This window comes from Megascapheus bottae, chromosome 1, assembly GCF_031878675.1.
Source record: "Megascapheus bottae isolate mThoBot1 chromosome 1, mThoBot2.hap1, whole genome shotgun sequence".
Lineage (NCBI taxonomy): Eukaryota > Metazoa > Chordata > Mammalia > Rodentia > Geomyidae > Megascapheus > Megascapheus bottae.
In genome coordinates, this window is record NC_143509.1 from 26,574,995 (window position 1) to 26,597,217 (window position 22,223).

A 22,223-nucleotide genomic window follows, 5' to 3' on the forward strand; every position below is an offset into this window, starting at 1 on the left:
GGGATGACAGGAGCAAGCCACCGGCATCTGGCTTCTGCTGTGTTAATCATCTTCATCAGCTCCCAAACACCCTGTGTCTTGGTCTCCCCTCAATCCATCGCTCCCCTAAGTCTCTGTAGTAGGGCCTCTGAGCCTTGAGGTCCTCCTATGTGGAGCAGGGGTGTGGGGGGTAATCCCTCAGCCTCCCTGCCGTCAGTCCAGCCTCTGCTGGGCAGGGCTGCAGGCGCACACAGGGCCCTTTGTGCAGCTCATCCGCCTCATTAGAAGGCAGCCCCCGTCCCCGGGCCCAGCACGGCTGAATTAATGGACTGAGAGCGTTGCCTCTCGGCTAATTGTGCCCGAGACACTGTAGCGTGGCAGGTGGGACACAGGCAAAGATCAGCTCCAAGGACTACCGCCCATCCGCCAGTCACCTGCCAGCCAGAGGAACCCAGCCTCTGTGCCTTGGTCCCTTAGATCCCAGGACACAGCTGGAGTGCAGATTCCTAAGACCGTCCAAGATATGCCTTCTTCAGAAAGGATTGAAGAGTGGTTAGGCTCTCACTTTGGAGGCAGGGAAACTGAGTCACACAGTAATGTAGTTTGGCACTGTAGAGACCCCATATTGGAAATAGAGACTTCCTCCAGCTCAAGCTTGGACCAGGAACAACCAAGTCACACGCTGTCCCAGATTCCAGGATTTCTGCGTGCACAGGTGGGTAAGTGATGGAAATTTATTTTTGTGTCAGTGTGTGGGTTTGAACTCAGGACATGGGCGCTGTCTCTTAAATTCACGGCTGATGCTCTCACTTCTGACTTTACACCGGTTAATTGGAGATAGCATCTCACCACCAGCTCTCTTGCCTGGGCTGGCTTTGAACTGCAATCCTCACATCTCAGCCCTCTAAATAGGATGACAGGCGTGAATCACCAGTCGTCTCTTTCTTTCTTTTGAAGGGCAGGGTTAGTCATGGGGCTTGAACTCAGGGAGAGCCTGGGGTGCCTTTTTTGCTCAAGAGTAGTGCTCTTTGAGCCACAGCTCCACTTGTGGTTTTAATTGGAGATCAGTCTCATGGACTGTCCTGCCTGGGCTGGCTTTGATCCTCAGACCTCAGCTTCCTGAGCAGCTAAGATTGGAAGTGTGAGCCACCGGTGCTTAGCTTCTGATGACCATTTCTTTTTTTCCTTTCTTTTTTTATTTTTTTTTCTGAAGGCTAGAGCTCTGCCACTTGAGCCACAGCTCCACTTCTGGCTTTTTTCTATGTAGGTGGTACCAAGGAATCGAACCCGGGTCTTCATGCACACTAGGCAAGCACTCCACCACTAGGCTCCACTCCCGGCCCTTTGACAGCCATTTCAAAGTCCCAGCTGGATACCCAGAGTTGGTCAGGCACAAATCCTTAAATCCTTCAGGATACCTCCAGAAGGCAGTGGGCTCCCATCTACCACATGCAAGGAAAGATAAGAGCACAGCACTCCAGGCCAGGTCCCTGACCTATCCTGAGCCAAAGGCACCAGACTGACTGCAAGTTTCTTCTGGCTCACGGTGGTAAGTCACTGACCTAGGTGCCTAGTGGTTTCCTGGTCCGGTAAAGCCCGAATGCTCCCACGATTAAAACTGACATCGCCTATCCTTAGTCCAGATACACATCTTGGAAGTTTATGCATTTTATTATAAAAAAATACAGAATCCAAAGTTGATTGTAATGGGAAGGGCAGGCCCCGCCCCCCGCCCCACAGACCCTACAAAAGCCCCCCAGCCCGCCCCTTTGCATGAGTGGGCTTGAGCCGTCTCCCGGCGGCTGTACACAATATATATTTATATAGAATATATATAAAACACAGAGTCAGGAAAGGCGGGTAGAAATATGAAATCTGTAGAAATGTGTTGTTTCCTTCATTAAATCATCTTGGAGGAGGAGTTTCTGTTTTTGGTAGTAGGTTCCCCCCTCCTTTTTGTTCTTTTTTTTTTTCCTTTTCTCTATTTTTCCCTTTAGAAACATTATTAGGTCACAGAGTCGAGGGGAGGGGGTGGCTTTAACAGACGAAACGAGCTTATTGCAAAGTGTTGGCTATTCTAAAAGGTCCCCTACCTCCCCCCACCAAAATATAAGACTCCCCCCACCCCCGACAAAAGGTTGAAAAAAAAAAAAGAAGAAGAACAAACAAACCAAGATTTCCAGTCCATCCTCAGGAATACATTAAAAATAAATCACAGTATATACTTGCTGGCTCTATTTACAGAAATATAACGTCTTTCCAGCCCTAGAAATGAGATGATAGTGTGGATGGAGGGTCCAGGAGTGTGTGTGGGGGGGGGGGACTTGTTTGCACAGGCTAGCCAAAGTGGTTCTGAGAATTGGAGGGGGCAGCTGTGGCTCAACAGTGGCTGGAAAATAATCCCCAAGAATGAGGGGGGGGCGCTGAAGTGGAGGCCTGAGGTCCCCTGAACCACGACTAAGGGGTTCACAAGGCTCTGTTCTTCCAGCTCAGGCTTGCTTGTCGCAGGCTTACCTGAGGGTCAGCCAACGTTTGTGAAGCCGAGGAGCAGGCATGTCCGTTGTCCCAGACCCCATCAATTCTGTTTCCCAAAGTCACCGCCAACAGCAACAGCAGGGAATAAATTAAGTTAAAAACAAAAACAAAGTCTTTCTTATCCAACCATGAAAACACACAAAAGAACAATTGCCAAGAAGGGCAGGGGTTTCCCCCCTGCCCCGGAGGAAGGCAGCCAGGCCTGGGGCTGTATGGCCCTCGCAGTGCCCTCTTGGGCATGGGGGTGGGCAGTGCCACCAGGGAGAAGCAGCGTGTTTTTGGTCTTGGAGGCGCCTGTGGTCGTGTGCAGGGCTGAGGTCGCAGGTGTAAGTGTGTCCTGGTGGGGCCAGCGTCCTTCAGGGCCAGGACTAGGAACCCAAGAGGGTCCAGAGCACAGGGACAGTGCTGAGGAAGAGGTGGCAGCTGCCCAGGCCACTGCAGGAATTATTACTGGTAAAGATGGGCTCCGGGGCTTCATACAGGGTTTCGTCTGTAGGAGACACAGAGAGAAGGCAGTCAGATGGGCCCGGGCCTTGCTGGAGACCTCATCCTTCCCTGGAGAAGCTGGTAAGCTGTGAAATGATGGCAGCAAGGGAAATGGAAGCCAGGCACCAGTAGTAGCTCATAGCTATAATCTTAGCTAATCAGGAGGTTAAGATCTGAGGATCATGGTTCAAAGCCAGCCTAGGACAGGAAAGGTGGTGAGACTCCTAGTTCCAATAAACCACCAAAAAGCTGGAAGGAGAGATATGGTTCAAGTGGTAGCGCATTAAGCCTAGAGTGAAAAAGCTAAGTGACAGTGCAAGGACCTCCGTTCAAACTCAGGACTGAGAGGCGCGTGGGCGCGCACGCGCACATGCACACACACACACACACACACACATACACACACACATACACACGAGGCTCAGGGTGGGGCCAGCTCCTGTGTGTCCCCCCTCTCCACAGCTCCCCACTGGTACTTACTGGTCGGCCGCACATAAACCTTCAACCGGAGGCAGGGCCGGTCCACAGCATTGGGGGGGGTGGCAGCTGGAAGAAAAGGGACAAGGGATTCTTGGTGACTGAGATCAACTGAGGCTCTCTTACCCCTTCTGCTACTACCAGTGACTCAACCCTGACCTTAGGTGAGGAACTAAAGTCTTCATCATTCATCAAAGCCCCAGACACAACACCCTCTGTTCCCCTGTTCACCTCCGAGCCCAGATCCTACACTGTCCCTCACCGACTGCTCAGACTCAGCAGTTAGGATTCAAAAATATTGACTACAACTGGTACACTGGTACCGCTGGATGATGACGGCTTACCCTAGGACTAGCACCAAAAAAGAAAAAAAAAAGTGTTGAATACAGCCAAAAAAAAAAAAAAAAGAAGTATAGATAAATGCTTGTGACCAGTTTTTTTGTTGTTTGTTTATTTTTGTTTTCTTTTGGGGAGGTTGGTTGTAGGGCTTGAACTCAAGGCCTGGGCACTATTCCTGAGTTTTTTCACTCTACCACCTTGAGCCTAGCTCCACTTCTGGATTTTTGGGTGTTAATTGGAAGTAAGAGTCTCACAGTCTTTCCTGCTTGGGCTGGCTTTGAACTGTGATCCCCAGATCTCAGCCTCCTGAGTAGCTAGGATTGTAAGTGTGAGCCACTAGTGCCTGGCATGATACAGTTCTAATTTCTGTTCTCTGGGGGTGTGGGGGAATCCACTTCTCTCTGAGGTGAGATGGTACATACTGTGCACTGCAAATGATTCCTTCCTTCCTTCCTTCCTTCTTTTTTTTTTTTTTTGTGGATCATGGGGCTTGAACTCTGGGCCTAGGTGCTGTTCCTGAGCTCTTCAGCTCAAGGCTACTGCTCTACCCCTTGAGCCACAGCACTGTTTCCAGTTTTTCTTGGTGGTTAATTGGAGAGAAGAGTCTCACACGCTTTCATGTCCAAGATGACTTTGAACCACGATCCTAACATCTCAGCCTTCTGAGTAGCTAGGATTACCGGCATGAGCCACTGCGCCCAGCCTTCACTTTTCTTTTCTTTTCTTCTCTCCTCTCTCTCTCTCCCCCATCCCCCCTTCTCCCCTCCCTCCCTCTCTCTCCCTTTCTTCCTTCCTTTCTTTCCCTCTTGCTTGCTTGCTTGCTTGGTGCCAGTCTTGGTGCTTGAACTCAAGGCTGGAGGTTTTTTGCTCAAGGCTACTCTTCTAGCACTTGAGCCACAGATTCACATCCAGTTTTTAGGGGTTTTTGTGTTTTATGTTTTCCTGTGTATGTGATCCCGAGGAATGGAACCCAGGGCTTCATGCATACTAGGCAAGCATTACCACTAGTCCATGCTCCTGGTCTCTCATGTCCAGTTTCTCAGTGGTTATTTGGCGGTAAGAACCTCAAGGACTTTCTTGCTCTGGAAGGCTTTGAACTGCAGCCTCTTAGATCTCAGCTTTCTGAGAAGCCAGGATATACGTCCAGCACCTGGCTGCTTTTGAGTTATTTGCAGAGCTGGAGAGGAAACCCAGTGCCCATTGCCTTCTGGGCAAATACTCCACCATGGGACTGCATCCCAGACAGGGAGCCATTTTTCCATTTGCAGTGATGAGAGCCAATGACTGGTGGTAAGAAGGCACAGGAGGCAGAAGTCAGCAGAGGCCTGAGGCTGAGACAAAGAGCTCCAAGCCCTCACATTGCTCTCTGCTCCTTGGGCACTTGTCATTGCTTGATAGGGGCCAGGGTATCCTCAGTGTCAGCCACGAAGTCAGGAGACGGGGGAGGAATCCCTGACCCAGGATGGTGACTGCTAAGTGTGCTCCCCAAGCCTATGTGACAGAGCTGGGACCCCCACGGCCTGGCCACCACTCTCACCTGCCTCCCCACCCATATGTCAGGACACAAAGACAAAAAAGCAGGTAATAAAAGTAACATTTGTCACAGACATAGGATGAATAATTACAATAATTATCGCCATGAAACTCCCTGTCTCGAAAAGAAAAATGTAATTTTTTTTCTTATGAGACTTAAAACATCTCTGCCCCTTTCCCCTACTTGCTTCTTCTCTGAATTAAAAAGGAAAAGGAAGGAAGGAAAGGAGGAAGGGAAGAAGGGAGGGAGGGAGGAAGGAAGAAAAGAAGGAAAGAAGGGAGGAAGGAAGGAAGGGAGGAAAACTAGAACAGATGAAAGAAAAATGGGGCCTTGTGAAGTTTAATTTGACACAGCAGGAGCTTGAGTACCTCCCGGCTCTCTGAAGCCCCCTGGGGGGTCAGAACCCCACCTCACCACACCCCATTTCATGCTAGGCCTCCCCCACCCCGGATACTGAGAAACAGAGCCTCACTTCATGGTCTCAGCAGCACAGTCAAGGCCTGAGCTCTTCACCCTCATCCCAGGCAGAGATGTGGGGACTCCTTTGGAGTTCCTGTCTGCTGGGGTACAGGCGGAGATGCCACTGCTATGTACCGCCCTTTGCCATTAGCCTCATATGACAAGGGAAGTCCCCTGTGTGTCATAGGAATGGGGGGGGGCTTTCTCTAGCCTACTTCACCGGGGGACCCCACTGACAAACTTCAAAGGATGGGGTGGACAGGGATCAGGAGACCTCTACTTATCTGGGATAGAGCAACGGCTCCCCTCCACCATTGAGCTCTGTGTGCCTCAGTTTCCCCCCTGCCCCGCCAGTGGCCTGCACTGGCTGAAGGCCCTGGGTGACCACTATGAGTGCCACGATTACTCACAGATATAGTAGTACTCATGGCCGGGGCGGAACTCAAAACCCAGGGAGAAGGGTGTGAAGAGCTGGAACTTCTCGGAGAACTTGAGCGGCCCGCCGGGCGCCGCGGGCCGGTTGCATTCCCACCGCTTGAAGCCACGCTGCCGGTGGTCACAGGACGCGTGGCCCTCGCCGTTAACCATGTACAGCACGTAGTGCTCCATGCGCTCTGCTGGTGGCAGCGGTGCACCGTAGTGGGGGCAGTAGATGTCCAAATAGTCGTTGATGCTAACCTCCACCGTGTAGCCTCCGCCATCGCCCGCCACACCCATGTGGAATCTGTCAGGGGACAGGCAGCTGGTCAGTGGACACAGATGGACACACAGAGAAAATCAGGGTGGGCAGGGGTTCCTCTGGGCCTCCTAGGCTCCAAATTGATGTCTGCTTCCTTTCTGGCTAGCTCCAGCCTGTTTTACCCTGGCCACCTTGATCCATTTCCTGATCACACCCTTGTTCAGTGTAGCGCTCTGGATGGGCCGGGCGCTGGGACTCATGCCTGGAATCAGCCACCCAGGAGGCTGAGATGTGAAGATGGATGTTCAAAGTCAGCTGAGGCAGGAAAAGTCCAGGATACTATCTCCAACTGACCACCAAAAAGCTGGAAGTGGAACCAGGACTCAAGTGATGGAGTGCCAGCCTTGAATGAGTTCAAGCCCCAGTACTGGCACACACAGCCCTTGGGCACTCCAGTGCCTTCTATACTGGGACCCCAATGTGTGTCTTGCCCTCTCTGAGCACCTCTCCAGCCCTGAGTCCCCAGGCTGTCCTTCGCTTTCAAGTGCCTGGATTTGGAAGCATCCTGGATACCAACTGTCCTCCATCCCCCACCTGCCCAGCCTCCATCTTCCACCCTGGAGGTGGCCTGCCCAACCTCCCTGCAGCCCAGAGCCCTGTCCTCCCTCAGCGGCCCTGACCCACGCTCATCTTGGAGGACAGAGGTCAGCTGGGGGCTGCATGGCAAGGAGGCTCCCCATTCCTCCCTGCCTCGGGCTACAGCAGCAGAGCCCTCAGATCTCCTGGCTGTCCCCCGGGCCCTGTCATGTAACCGCTGGCTGGCCAGGGGACCAAGGGACGCCCTGTAGAACCTCATTAGCACATAAAAGCCCTGCCAGCCGCTCTGCTTGGCCTCCTCCTTGCACAGATGGGAAACTGAGGCCTAGCAAGGGCTGGTGGGGGGTAGGAGATGACACTTGGACCCCAGCCCTTTCCAGATAGCATGCTGTCATGCTAGCAGCCTGTAAGTGGTAGTCTGGGACGCTGAGAGCGCTTCATGCTGGACTCAATTCTTCATAGTCAGTTTCCTGACTCTACAGGGAACTATGGGAGGCCTAGAATATGTCTGAGGCCAGATGCAGGTTTTATTTATGTATGTATGTATTTATTTATTTTCTGGGTCCTGTGGCTTGAACTCGGCTTGGGCGCTGTCCCTGAGCTCTTCAGCTCAAGGCTACCATCCTACCCTTGAGCCAGACCCCACTTCCCATTTTCTAGAGGTTCATTGGAGATTAAGAGTCTCAGGTCCTTTTGTGCCTGGGCTGGCTTTGAACCTTGATCCTCAGATCCCAGCCTCCCCAATAGCTAGGATTACAGGCAGGAGCCACCACACCCAGCTTAGATGCAGGTTTTAAAAGGACAGGCTGAGCCAGTTGTTGGTGGCTCATGCCTGTAACCCTACTTACCCAGGAGGCTAAGCTCTGAGGACAGTTCAAAGCCAGCCCAGTCAGGAAACTCTGTGAGACGCTTATCTCCAATGAGTCACTGGAAAACCATTAGAGGATCTGTGGCTGCAAATGGTAGAGCACTAGCCTTGAGCAGAAAAGCTCAGGGATAGCACCCAGGCCCTGAGTTTAAGCCTCATGAATAAATATGAAATAAATAGAGAGGCCAGGCTGAGATAACCCCTCCCCTGAGTGAGGGGGTCCCTGAGGTTTTCATTTCTTTTCTTTTTTAATGTGCTAGTACTGAGTCTTGAACTCAAGGCTTGGGCACTGTCCCTTTGAGCTTATTTTTACTCAAGGCTGATATTCTACCAATTGAGCCAAAGCTCTACTTCTAGCTTTTTGGAGATGAAAGTCTCACAGGGGTCAGAAATTTAGCCTAGTGGGAGAGTGCTTGCCTAGCATGTTCGAAAACCTGGGTTCGATTCCTCGGTACCACATACATAGAAAAAAGCTCGAAGTGGTTCTGTGGCTCAAATGGTAGAGCTCTAGCCTTGAGAAAGCCCAAGGACAGTGCTCAGACCCTGAGCTCAAGCCAGGAATGGTAAAACAACAACAACAAAAAATTCTCGCAGACTCTCCTGCCTGGGCAGGCTTTAAACGGCGATCCTCAGATCTCAGCCTCCTGAGTAACTGCAATTACCGCGTGAGCCACTGCGCCCATCCTGAGGTTGCTGTGAAAGTGGAAAAAAAAAAAAAAAAAGCCTCATCTGGCTCTAATGGACAGTGTCACGGTACAGGTTCCCCAAGAGAAGCCGATTGTGGAGAACCCCCCAGAGATGCTCCTTGAAGTCAAGGTCGCTGTTCCCGCGCCCATCCCACCTGTGTTCTCATGATGTCTGTGTCTGACACCAGAATGTTCTTTCTTTCCCATCTGGAGGCAGAGTCTGCCCTGCCGACTTCGAGGGGCTGCACAAGGTCTTCCAAGGCCAGGAAGGGCCTGCCCGGCTCCTGATCTCTCAAAATCCAGACAAGGTGCAGGACGCCGGCAACTCACACCTGGCATCCCAACTACTCAGCAGGCCAAGATCTGGAGATCACAGTTCAAACCCACTCTGGGTATGAAAGGCTATGAGACTCTTATCTCTAGTTCACACACACACACACACACACACACACACACACACACACACACACACACACACACACAGAGACAGACCAGAAGTGGAGCTGAGGTTCAAAGTGGTAGAGCACTAGCTTCGAGTAAAAAAGCACAGGGAGCCCTGAGTTCAAGCCCCATGACTGACACACACATACAAAATCCATACAAGATGGCTTTCCAGATTGTGCCCAGCTGGCTTAAAGCCTTCCATTTCTCCTCAATGCCCAGAACACAATCCAAGGTCATCCCCTGGCCTATGTAACCAACATTACACTCTCAGGGTCCTGTCTCCCTGCAACTTAGTCCCTCTCAACTTAATCAGCCTCAGTTGTCCCCTTCCCCTACCCCAGGGCCTTGGCACATTCTGCTTCCATGGTCTAGAAAACTTTTCCATTCCCCAACAATTTATGTGTTGGTATTGGGGCTTAAACTCAGGGCCTGGGCTCTGTCCCTGAGCTTTTTTGCTCAAGGCTGATATTCTACCATTTGAATTACTCCTCCACTTGTGGCCTTTTGCTGGTTATCGGTGAGTCTCATGGAAGGCTAGGAGTGTTGCCTACTTGTAGAGTGCTTGCCTAGCATGCATGAAGACCTGGGTTCAGTTCTTTGATACCACATACACAGAAAAAGCAGGGAGTGGTGCTGTGGCTCAAGAACAGTCAGGCCCTGAGTTAAAGCCCCAGGACTAACAACAACAAAAAAAAAGTCTCATGTACTTTCCTGCCCCAGGTTGGCTTCAAACTGTGATCCTCAGATCTTAACCTCCTGCGCAGCTAGGATGACAGACTTGAGCCACCACTGCCAGGCTTCCCGATATGACATTTCTACACCCTCTCATCTGCCCACTCCTCTGCATACAGCGGCACTCAATACTTGTTTGTTGAGTTAAAAAGCCAATGGTTTGGGGTGCTGGCAGTTGCAGGTAGCACCCCAGACAGGTGGGTCGCAGGGGAAGCCCTCTCCCACACCGTGCTGGCCACCTGAGCGGGCCTTTTTTTTTTTCTCTCCTTCCTGACTCTAAAATAGCGACGGCCTTGCTGTGTTGGCATTCCCGGTTCCAAGTTGGCGGCTGAGCCAGGGGCGGGCGGGCGCCTTATCTCTGCTCAGGGTGGCACCTACATAGAAGGACGCAGAGAGGGGGTCTCCACCCCAAAACCCAGCCTGGTGTGTGCAAAACAAAGCTTTCTCGGGCTCCATCAGCTTGGATATGTAAATGCTAGTGGAGATTCTCACTAAGGGGTTAATGACTGATTTGAGATCTCTTCTTTCCCACTGGGCCTTCCCTACATGTTCCACATACCCATTCCACCACAGGTCCAGTGTCAGGGTCCATGCTGGGACCCCCACCCCCGAATCCCTGGGGCTCTGTACCTCACCCTCCTCAGGCCACCCCAACTTTCCCCCTGCCTCCTCCTGGTACCACCCGGCCCGCAGCTAATGAACTTCCAATCTCTTCCTGTGAAGTCATTAAGCACTAATAGCAAAGCAACTAATTAGAAGTCTCACCCAAAACTGAAATGGGGCTGTGCCGGGCCGCTTTCCCAGACTGGAAACTGAGGCACCCACTGCCAGGGCCGGTGACCAGGGTCCTTGCTGGTGGGCAACGGACGCCGATCCTCTGTGGCACCCAGCAAATGCCACATGGTACACTGTGTGCTCACCTCTGGGTTGGGTGAGACTGTGAAGATCCATGCCAGACCACGGGTGGCAAGCAGGGTCCCGAGGCCACGCTGGCACATGCCCAACCCCAAGTGTTTGTCTTTTGGTCCTGGGGATCGAACTCAGGATGTTGTCCTTGCCAGGCAAGCACTTTTCCACTAAGCTACATCCCAGCCCCCAACCCCAAGTTTAAGAGGCTGAAGACAAAGATTCTCCATCTTGGTATAGCCAGTACCCCAACTATAATGAAAACCTCTGGAGGGTGCAAGGTGAGCCCCGAGGAAAGAGGACAATGGCCTTGTGTTTGCAGAAAGGTAAACTGAGGCAAGGGCATCCATGCCAAAACAAGAAAGAAAAAATGGAAGAGACAGGGCTGTGGTTCCATAGTGAATGCTTGTCTAGAATGTGGCCGGCTCCAGGTTTATCCCTAGCATTGCCCGAAAAAAAAAAAAAGAAAAAAAGAAAGAAAAGAAAAGAAAGAAAAAAAAGAGAGACGGGCTGGGTGAGAACAAAATGCCAGCAGCAGGCTCAAAGAGGGAGGTGGCCAGGGGGGCATGCCAAGAAGGTAACACTGCCCCCCGGGTACCTCTCATACGAGCCCTGGCTGGCTTTGACCCTCCTTGGTCTATGCAAAGGATTTCCCTATGGCCCGTTTCTGGTGTCCCCACATGAGCCACTGTCTTTCACAATTGCTTTGTCCTTGAAATGGGGGCACGGGCCCCCAAGACACGTGGATTGGGGGACACAGAGGAACCACTCAAGGAGACCAAGAAATAGTGACCACATAGGCTGGGGTCCCCAAACCGATGGGACACAGACCTAGGAGAAAGGCTGAACCCCCCTCGGCACGGCTGCCCACAGAGTTCAAACGTCTGCTTGAGGTTAAATCAAAAGTCCCCCGGGCCGGTCGGCTGGCCTGTGCTGGCCTTTAAGCTGTATGTCTGGAACCGCTGTCTGCATGGTGGTAGGGGCAAGGCTGAGATATGGCTCTCCTCCTTTCCCCAGCATGGTCCTATCAGACAGTCCCATCAGAACATTCTCTCTGCATTTACACACACACAGAGAGGGGAAAAAAAATAAATACAGCACCCCTGCAAAGCAGCCACATGGAGCCTTAATCCTAGCTACTCAGGAGGCCGAGATCTGAGAATGGCGGCAGGAAAATCCGTGTGACTCTTCGCTTCAATTACCAAGCAAAAAAAGCCGGAAGTGGAGTTGTGGCTCAAGTAGCAAACGGCCAGTCTTGAGTGAAAAAGCTAAGGGGTAGCGCCAGGCCCCGTGTTCAAGCTCTAGGACCAGCACAAAGATATCTATATATTTAAAAAACAAAAAACAGCAACATTGGGCACAGCTCGGATAGCTCCATTCCCAGCAGGAAGAGAAGCCACAGTCAGGATAGGATGGAGGGGCAGAAGAAGAAGGAAGCCCTCACCCACCAGTACCTGTTGTGCATCTGCCATTGCACTGCAGGACCTGCTGCCAGGACCTGAGAGGTCCCCAAGGACCCGCAAGGGGATGAGCACTGGGAGAAAGAATCCAGAATGACCAGCACTCCCTGCCCAATCCTCAACCCCTGAGAGACTTGAGACTCCAATCCCTCTGTCAGACATCTCTCGGGAAAACCAACGGATCCCAGCACTGAGCCCGCTCACTGGCTTTCTGTGCATGCCAAGGCTGTTGGGGTCCGCCATGTAGGTAAAGGAGGCTGGGGAGCCAGATGCGGTTCCCGCACAAGCCAGGACGCCAGAGAAAGGGAGACAGAAAGAGGCTGCGAGAGATAGAGACACAAAGCCAGCCTCTCTGGTACCTGGATGGTGTTGTCACAGTGAATTTGGAACCTGCTTCTGAACTGGGATGTGCTGTCTGGCTGGCTAAAACCTCCCGTCTGGAACACAAGAGCTGCCTCAGTTTCCCTCTGAAATATTTGGATCATGGCTTTGTCTGACTCATCCCCGGCTATGCGATCGCCTGGGTCTTGTTCAGTCTCCCAGATCCTAAAAGCCTTAGATTCCCCCCAGCTCTCAGCCCTTACCTCCTCGCCTTGAATTTTCCAGACTACCACTTTCCGAACCTCTTATGCCCGGGGGTGTGATATCTCTCTCTCTCTCTCTCTCTCTCTCTCTCTCTCTCTCTCTCTCTGTCTCTCTCTCTCTCTCTCTGTCTCTCTCTCTCTCTCACACACACACACACACACACACACACACACACAAATTTTCATGCGGCAAAACACAGCATTGTCCCCATCGAAGCCATTTCCCCAGAGGGAAGAGCCCAGCAAAGCCACTAGCACCCCAGGTTGCCAAGCCACTTCCCTCAGGGACCAGACTGCCTTTTTCCCCACTACCTGGTATTCAGAGAATGCTCCTCCTGCCCCTACCAAAAGCCTCTGACCCACATCCACTGGGGACGGCATCAACTCCGCAGGTCACAACCTGAGGCCATTCTCTGTGATGCTGCTCTGGGCCTCCATGGCCCGTCTGCTCTTAGTCCCTGTGCCCACCCAGCCAGGTCACCACTGCGGACCATTCTGGAGAAGCTGTGCCCACACTGCAGGTCATGGGCAGCCAGAGTTGTCCCCAGTGGTACCCTCCCATGCCAGCAGACATACGGCATACAGATGTGCATGCATGCGCCCCACGCTCTAACACGCACACACACTGCACACAGATTCACACCTACATACAACCTCACACATGCATGGCACACACACACACATACACACAGCCCTGTGTGTGCCTCCATGCGGCAGGCATTTGGTGTAGACACCCTCATGGAAATGCGGGTGCAGCATACATGCATGCACACACAGTCTACTCCATGGACAGACCTGCACACACGCACGCAGGCATGGATGAAACAGACTACAGCCAAGGCTACCAGGCTCGTGCGGCACCCTGCCACACACACGTGTGTGTGCCCGTACAGACATTCACCCCAAGGTCTCTGCGTATTATGAACAAGAACACGCAGCTACATGCAGCCATCAGTTCAGTGAGACACCCCCAGCCCCACCCCGCCACAGATACAGCTCCCCCATTCGTTCGTGGATTCGTGTGAGCCACCATGCAAACCCACGCAGGCTAGGGCTGAGCCAGGGATGCCCCTAGCCTGGATCGGTGCTGCTAAGGACAGGGCCAGAGGCCAGCCCACGATGCCCAGCCAGCCAGGTCTGCTCAGTGAGGGTGGTGAGCGCCCAGGATGGGTAGCTGGGCCAGTTGACACGACCCCCGCCTACGACACCGGAACAAATGGGTGCAGGGCTTTCTCTTGTCCACACCGTCCACAGTTGTACTTCCCAGTAGGGAGAATGTAATTTGGGCAACAGCCATATCCTTATTACCTCAGTGCAGGTACCGGCCAGCCAGGCAGAAGGAGTGGCTAGCCATGCTGCAGTACTGCCTGGACCTCAGGCCCCAGGTCAGTAAACATGGTACCCCTTTGGCCGGCCCTACGGCTACCGGCCCCACTGGAACAAGCCCAGTCCACCTTCTCCACCGCCCCTGCTCACCGTGCCCCACACTCACACTTGAGGTCCTTGTCTCTTTCCTGTGATCTCCGTCGGATGTCACCATCCATGAATGCTCTAGTCCCGTCCTTGACACCGGCCACCAAGCCTACCTCACCTCCTTCCCAGGTCTGGGCACAGATCCTGTCCCTTCTCATCATGCTTGTGTCTCCATCACCGGCTCCCCAGTAACCCTTCTTCCTGTTGGAGTCCTGGACTCTCCTCTTATCTAAGCATAGGTTCTGATCTAGCCACCCCTCTGCTTCTGTAGATCCCCCACCCCACCTCGGTCCCCAATGTCAAGAACAAATTTCTTATTCTGGGCAGAGCCCGATCCTGAGCCCCTACTGCAGACTTCTGGGCACAGCCCAGTGACCTGAAGAGTCGAGGCAAGAGAAGGAGTTGAGGACAGGAAGACAGAGGAAGACACTTGTGGGGTGATGGGGACAGCTTCGCTCACCATTGGACTGTCCCCTTCGATGACATTGTCATGTCACAGCAACAGGAGGCAACCCCGTCTCCAGCTCATGCCAGGGGTGTGTGTGTGTGTGGGGGGGGGTGATCACCATTTTTTCCTGGGGTGGGGAGGGCCAGCTTACAGCCCACTGTCCTGTGACCCTCTAGCAAGCGGTGTCTGTGGATGGCTGGAAGCCCCTTTCTTCCCCATCCCAGGCTCTTCAAGTGTTTGCCAGAACAAAGGACAGGCCACACTGGGACGCAGACTCCGGAGCTGAAACCAAAAACTTGGGCCAAGGAAGTGCTATGTGCCGGGTTCCCCTCTCAGCCGCCGTGGCCAGGGAAGAGCCGTAATGAAATCCACATGTGACCAGCATAGCAGCAGTGTGGGACCGGGCTCTGTGGTGGCCTGGCCATCCGGGGTCTCTGCCCTCAGTCCTGGTGGCCCAACCCCCATGGGCCTGTGTCACAGGAGAGGGGGTGTCTGTGGACACTCATTGTCCTCATGTTGGGACAGTGGTCACCTTTATCCTACCTAGAACCTGTGTAAAAGATGACCCTTTACGCAACCTTTCACCTGGGCATCAGGCTAGCAAGAGCCAGCTGAGGACTAGAGGTGGCAGCCACTCAGGAGGGCGACTCAGCTGGCCTGTGTGGCAAGCAGCTGGAACACAGAGTGACCGGTGACAGAGCAGCTGGGAGCAGGGAGGCCAGCCAGCTTGGCCCAATGTCAGCTCTGGGCAGCCCAGAACCCTGAGTGATGGGACTGGATTCGGAGCTCCAGAATCCCATCTCCCAACAGACCCTGCGTCCTCTAGAGCTTCCGAGACCCTGGAGTGACCCAGAGGGGTCTTCAATGTCCGAGATGTGGTCAGTGGCCAGAAAACTTTTCCTGTTAGATGAACAAGGATGCTGCCATCCTCCAAATTGTACTTGGGCGCCTGGGAGGGTCCGACATAGGCGGGCTGTGCAGCAAGACTGCAGGGGCCCCCTCCACCGGGCGTGGCAGGCTGGGCACCAGGCCACCTGGGTCCCGCCCCGGCTCTGCTGCCCTGGCCATGACCTTGAACTAGCCCCGTCACATCCCTCCGCACCTCAGTTTCTCCATGAGCTCCAAGAACGATGGAAGAGGACATGAGACTCGCTTGACATTACTCCCGGACGGCCTCCGTGGCTCGGCCGCTCACACGCCCTGACCCAGGCGCCCCTGGAGTGAAAGTCAGGTAGGAAGGCACGGTCCAACTTCCCCCAAGTTTACGCAGGGCCCTCGGCAGGACACACTCACAGACCCCCCCACGCCCGGTCCTCACACTCCCAGCCCTCCTCCCCCACCTCCGGACCCCCAAAGTGCAAAGATCCCCCGGGGATTCCCCCAACAACTCCCCAAGCCCTCGGAGAGGTCCCGGGAGAAAGAGCACCAGAGATCAGAGATTCTCCGAGTGCACACAAGGAACTCCATGGCTGCTGCCCGCTCGGCTTCTCAGGGTGCAGAGTGGTGTTCCCCCGGCCCCCCTATCCCGTAACCACCCAAATAAATAAATAAAACAACTCTCCCGGAGCCCGAGGGCGCCTGGGGAACGCGGGGCGCCAGACCGCACGCGAGTGGGGCGCCCCGGAGAGAATGCACGGGGCGCGCAAGTCCTCCAAAGTCCGGGGAGCCGACACGGCCCCTCCCCGGGGATCCCCGGGGGGCGCCCACCCCACCCCCGGCGGCCGCGCGCGGGGGGCGCCCCGGTGGGGGCCTGGGGAGCCCGGCGGCGGCGTTGGCGGCGGCGGCGGGGGGCCCCCCGAGGGTCCCCGGCGCTGCGCCGCGCTCACCTGGGGTTGCTGCGGTTCCAGTACACGGCGTAGCGGTCGGCGTTGGCGCGGGCGGCGTCCTCGGCGCGCGCGCGCAGCGGCAGCAGCAGCAGCAGCAGCGGCAGCAGCGGGCGCTGCGCGGGCGCCATGGCCCCGGTCCGGCCGCCGCGCTCTCCGGCCGCCGCCTGCCCGCGTCTCCGCCTCCTCCTCCTCCTCCTCCTCCGCCGCCGCCGCTGCCGCCGCCGCCGCCGCCGCTGCCGCCGGGCGGACGGGCGGGCGGAGCGCGCGGCGCGCTTGGAGATCCCCGCCGCTCCGCCTCCGCGCGCGCGCGGGCCAGCGGGCGAGCCAGCGGGCGAGCCGGAGACCTCGGGCGCCGAGAACGCAGGCGGCGACGCCGGGATCCCCCCCGCCGCCCCCCGGGCGCGGCGGACCCGGCCGCTCACCGACTCCCCGGCTCCGAGGAGGGGCCAGCTCCGGCCTTTGTCCCACCCGAGCTCCGGGAGGGTCGCGGGCGCCCCCTCCTGCCGCGCCCAGCCGTGCGGGGCTGGGTGGGGTGGGGTTCTAGTCTCAGCCGCGCCCCACCCTGGCCGAGACCCGCGCAGACTCAGCCTCCCCCTAAGGGTCCAGCCCCCGCCGCTCTGATGCGGGGAAGTGGCGGGAAGGAGTGAGGGTCCTTAGCCTTGCCCGGGGCCTCCGGGTGTCTTGGGGAAAACGACCCGGGCCTACTGCAGAGCCCGTTCTGCAGAGGCAGAGATCAGAGGACCCAGCCCCTGGGAACACTGTTGACGCCCCAAATCTGCCCGATGGCCTCTGAGCCCTCTCCAGGGTCAGTGGAGAGCTCTGGCGTGGTTTGACCCAAGTCCACCGCTTCCTCTGAAGTCCGCACCTTCCTGCCCTACATCCCAAATGTCACTTTTCTCTTCTGGAATCTGGAGCTGATTTCTACTCTGGAGAAGCCACCGATGCCCACCTGAACTCTGAGGATGCCAGGCACACAGCAGGTGGCCCCACAGACTCAGGAGATTGAGTCTGAGCAAGTTCCGAATAGATCCAAAAGAGTCCAGAGAGAGATCCAAGGTCAACAGCAAACAAACAATTCAACCTTGAAGCTACTGGCTAGGGAGGACAGGAAAAACCAGACAATCAGACCAGTAATCCCTGTGGAGGCTGAGATTTGAGCACTGAGGTTGGAGGCTAGCCTGGCCAGGAAAGTCTGAGAGACTCCTCTCCAATTAAACACCAAAAAGCTGGAAGTGGAGCTGCGGCTCAAGTGGTAGAGGACTAGCCTTGAGTGAAAAAGCTAAGGGAACAGCATCCGGTTCAAGTCTCAGTACTGGAAGGAAAAAAGTAAGAAAGCAAGAGACAAAGAAAGAGGGACTGGGAATGTGGCTTAGTGGTAGAGTGCTTACCCAGCATGCATGAAGCCATGGGTTTGATTCCTCAGTACCACAGTAACAGAGAAAGCCGAAAGTGGCTCTGAACAAAAGAAGCTCAGGAACAGTGCTCAGGGCCTGAGTTCAAGTCCCAGGACTGGCAAAAAAAAAAAAAAGAATGAAGGAAAGAAGGGAAGAAAGAAAAGAGGAAGGAAGGAAAAAAGGAAGAAAGGAATGAAGGAAGGAAGGAAAAGAAAGTAAGAAAGACAGCCAGGATGTTGCTTCGTGGTAGAATGTTTGCCTAGCATGCACGAAAACCCGGGTTCGTTTCCACAGTAGCACATACACAGAAAAGGTGGGAGTAGTGCAGCGGCTCACATGGTAGAGTGCTGACCTTGAGGAAAGCCCAAAGATAGTGCTCAGGCCCTGAGTTCAATCCCCAAGACTGGCGCACACACACACACACACACACACACACACACACACACACACACACAAAGCTTGGACCTGGTGGAGGTCCAAACTTGGGCATCACATAATGGCCTATCCTTAGTTGGGCACTGGTATGACTCACACCTGTAATCCTAACTACTCAGGAGGCTGTGATCCGAGGACTGCAGTTCAAAACCAGCCCAGGTAAGAAAGTCTGTGAGACTCATAGTTCTGCTCCAATGAACCACCAGAAAACTGGAAGTGGAGCTGCGGTTTAAAGTGGTTAGAGCACTTAGCCTTGAACAAAAAGTTCAGGGACAACGTCCAAGCCCTGAGTTCAAGCCCCAAGCCCGACAAAAAGAAAAATGGGGCCAGGAGTGTAGCCTAGAGGTAGAGTGCCTGCCTAGCATGCATGAAGACCCAGGTTCAATTCCTCAGTACCACATACATAGAAAAAGGCTGGAAGTGGTGCTGTGGTTCAAGTGGCAAAGTGCTAACCTTGAGAAAAGCCCAAGAACAGTGCTCAGGCCCTGAGCTCAAGCCCAGGACTGGCCAAAAAATAAAAGAAAGAAAGCTGAAGGAGGGGCTGGGAGTGTGGCCTAGTGCTAGAGTGCTTACCTAGCATTCATGAAGACTGGGTTCGATTACTCAGTACCACATACGCAGAAAATGCTGAAAGTGGTTCTGTGGCTCAAGTGGTAGAGCACTAGCCTTGAGGAAAGCCCAAGGACAGTGCCCAGGCCCTGAGTTCAAGCCCCAAGACTGGCAAAAAAAGAAAAAAATGAGTGACCTATCTTCTAGTTTTGCTCTTATGCATGCTACAGGCTCTCTGGCTAGACCTTGTGCTGTGGACAGTTTGCCACCACGTGCTGGCTGGAAAATGTCTGTAGCATCCAGCCATATCCTGCCTAGTTGGGCCTAGTTTATAGGCTATAGGAACCCCAGCCTGGAATCAAGAGCTTTTGGGGGGCTGAGAATATGGCTCCATGGTAGAATGCTTACATAGTGTGTATGAAGCCCTGAGTTCGATTCCTCAGCACCAAATACACAGAAAAAGCCATAAGTGGCTCTGTGGCTCAAGTGGTAGAGCTCTAGCCTTGAGCACGGTTCAGGAACAGTGCCCAGGCCCAGAGTTCAAGCCTCACAATTGGAAAAAAAAAAAAAAAAAAAAAAAGAAAGAAAGAAAGAAAAGAAAAGAAAAAAGAGCTTTTGGACTCTGGGGAAGGTGGACTTTGCAGGGATAGAGAGCTCAGAGGTTGGTGGGAGCTGAGGAAGGCAGGAAACGGGTCTCTGAGTATTTTGTCCACAGGGCTCTCCCTCTACTTCCTCGCTTGCCAAATTACCCAGCATGAAAACCCATGCTCACACCTGCAATGCTAAACCTTTTAGGAGGCTGAGATCTAAGAACTGAGGTTCAAAGGCAGCCTGGGCAGGAAATCCATGAGACATCCCACACGCACACCGTTACCAGCAAAAAGCTAAGAGTGGCTCAGAATGGCTCAAATGGTAAAATGTCAGGCCTGCGCAGAAAACGTCTAGTGAAGCTCTAAGTTCAAGTCCTGGTATGGACACACACACACACACAGAGGAGAAAAATAATCATGAAACAACCATGCTCAAACAAGCCTGGAGGCCTGTTCTATCACCCCACCATGCTAAAATTCTGTCTCCTTTTCTCCAGGGCTCTCAGCTGGGCTAGCTTACATGTTCTGGACTGGAGATCTTATCCCCTGATCTAACCACTGACATACCAGGGCAGGATCTTCAGACACACTCTGACCCACCTGTGGGGCTGGGGTTCCTAACAAGCTGTCTTGGGGTAGGTGGGGGGGTCTTCTTTGGATTTCTGGGAGCAGAGGTACTCGCTGGATCTTACAAAGAACCTGTAGCTGCAAGTCCAGAGCATTCTGCCTGCAAAGATGGGTGCTCAAAATCCTCACCCCTGCCTGGGCCCAGGAGCTCCTCCTGCTGTGTTGGGGAGGGGTGGATGGATGATGGTCTTTGCTTTCAAACCCTGCAGGCCCTGACCTGCAGGACCAGGCCTGCTCAGGGATGGGACCACCTCAAAAGACCCAGCGGGGCCAGCTCATTTGCATGCAGGGGCCACCAAGGCGAGCTCTGCCGCCGCCTGCCACCGAGAGGATTTGAGCAGAAGCTCCGCTTTCCTTCTGTTCTTGTCTCTCTCTCAAGGTCAGAGCCCAAGCGGGGACAGGAACAAAGGCAGCTGTCCCCCATTCAACCTCCCCGCACCCGCTGGCCGCTCTGGAGGACCAGAAAGGGAGGGGAGGATAATGCTTATGATTCCAGCCCTGGCCCTGAGAAGCTGCTCTAAGGGTCCCTGCAGTCCAGCACAGTGGAGGTCCCAGAGCCCTGGCCCTTTGTGAGGCACTGGACTGTCCCAGCCTGGAGGCTCAGTTAGCCACAGGCAGCTGGAATGAGGGGGGTCATTCTAGACTAGGCTTCTTTGGCACTCAAAGGTCAGAGGTTAAGCTTATGTGGGGGACAAGGGTCAGGCATGGCCAGGGCTTTCCAGGATCCATTGTCAGCCCCAGGTGTAGATCTAGGACAGGCTTTTGATAAGAACCTGCACAGTCAGAGTCTGTCTTCTGCCTGGGTCTGCATCCGAAGGTCAAGAGCTTGCCCCACACTCAGGAGGGGGGGCTTCACTAGCCCAGGCCCAGCCTGGCCCCCAGCCCCCGCTAGTGGCCCTAATCCATCACTCACCACCCAGTACCACCCACTCACTACCTCAGCCCACAGGGCAAGGCTGCAGGGGTTGAGATCAGGTCTGGCGGCCCCTCTGTCTTCAAAGGCCACAACGCTGTGGAGGAGGCTAAAAATATTCAGGGAGAAATTTCTCATTACAGAATAAATTAGACCAAATCCAATGTCTGCTCGGGCTCCGGCAGATTCAGAAATCCTAGGGTAGCTAGACAGAGTGGGGCGGGAACAGGGTACTGGTAGGTCAAAGTAGGCTAGAATCAGAAATCCTGGGGGGGATCAGGCAGGATAGAGGGGTGCTGATAAGTCTAAATGGTGTGTATAGGAGCCCCAATCTTTCTGGCCAGTCAACCTGAGAAGTTGTGATTGGGTCCGCTAAGCTGCGCCCTTGTGTGAGCTAGACAGAATCTCAAGACTAAAGAAAATAAAGAGGTAGGTCCCTCCCGCTAGGAAACCAAGTTCTCATCCAAAATCTAGTACAGGACCCTACGATTTCTGAACCCCAACATCAGTAACAACAGGCCCAACAAGCACACACCTGTGCTGATTTTCTACCCTCTCCTCCCATCTTACCTTCTCCCTTCCTCCTTCTGTCAGACCTTCCTACCACCCCACCCTACTCAGAAACAATTGTTCCAACCATCCTCCCTCCCCATCTCTCATCTTCTTCCCCAGGCATCTCTCATCTCTCTTCCCTTCCTCCTCCTCCTCCTCCTCCTCCTTTCCCTCCCCCTCCTTCTCCTTTTTCTAGGGGTTGCAAGGCCAGGCCTTAAACTTGGTATCTGACACTTTTGATAACTGGCTGGCACTCTACCTTCTGAGCCACACTTCCAACCCCTTCCTTCCCAGCTTCTCACCTCCTTCCTTTTTTTTTTTTTGTCAGTCATAGGACTTGAACTCTGGGCCTGGGCTGTCCCTGAGCTCTTCAACTCAAGGCTACCTCCTTACCCTTTGAGCCACAGCACCACCAGTTTTCTGGTGGTTAATTGGAGATAAAGAGTCCCAGGGACTTTAGTGCCAGGGCTGGCTTTGAACCTCGATCCTCAGATCTCAGCCTCCTAAGAAGCTAGGATTACAGGCGTGAGCCACAATGCCCTGCCCTGCCCTCCTTTTAACCTTGTTGTTGTTAGTCATGGGACTTAACTCTGGGCTGGGCACTGTCGCTGAGTTCTTTGGCTCAAGGCTATCGCTCTACCACTTGAGCCA

At 54.1% G+C, this 22,223-nt stretch overlaps 1 protein-coding gene across 1 annotated transcript; it reads right to left on the minus strand.

The window, feature by feature from the left end:
* Positions 1-1,750: 1,750 nt before the first annotated feature.
* Positions 1,751-16,640, minus strand: Efna2 (ephrin A2). The gene is made up of 4 exons (XM_090328475.1): positions 16,513-16,640; positions 6,220-6,533; positions 3,481-3,546; positions 1,751-3,004 (listed from the first exon to the last, which is right to left on the minus strand). Exons 1-4 carry the CDS (start codon positions 16,638-16,640, stop codon positions 2,883-2,885), a joined length of 630 nt encoding a protein of 209 aa, XP_090184601.1. The 3' UTR covers positions 1,751-2,882.
* Between the last annotated feature and the right edge of the window lie 5,583 nt (positions 16,641-22,223).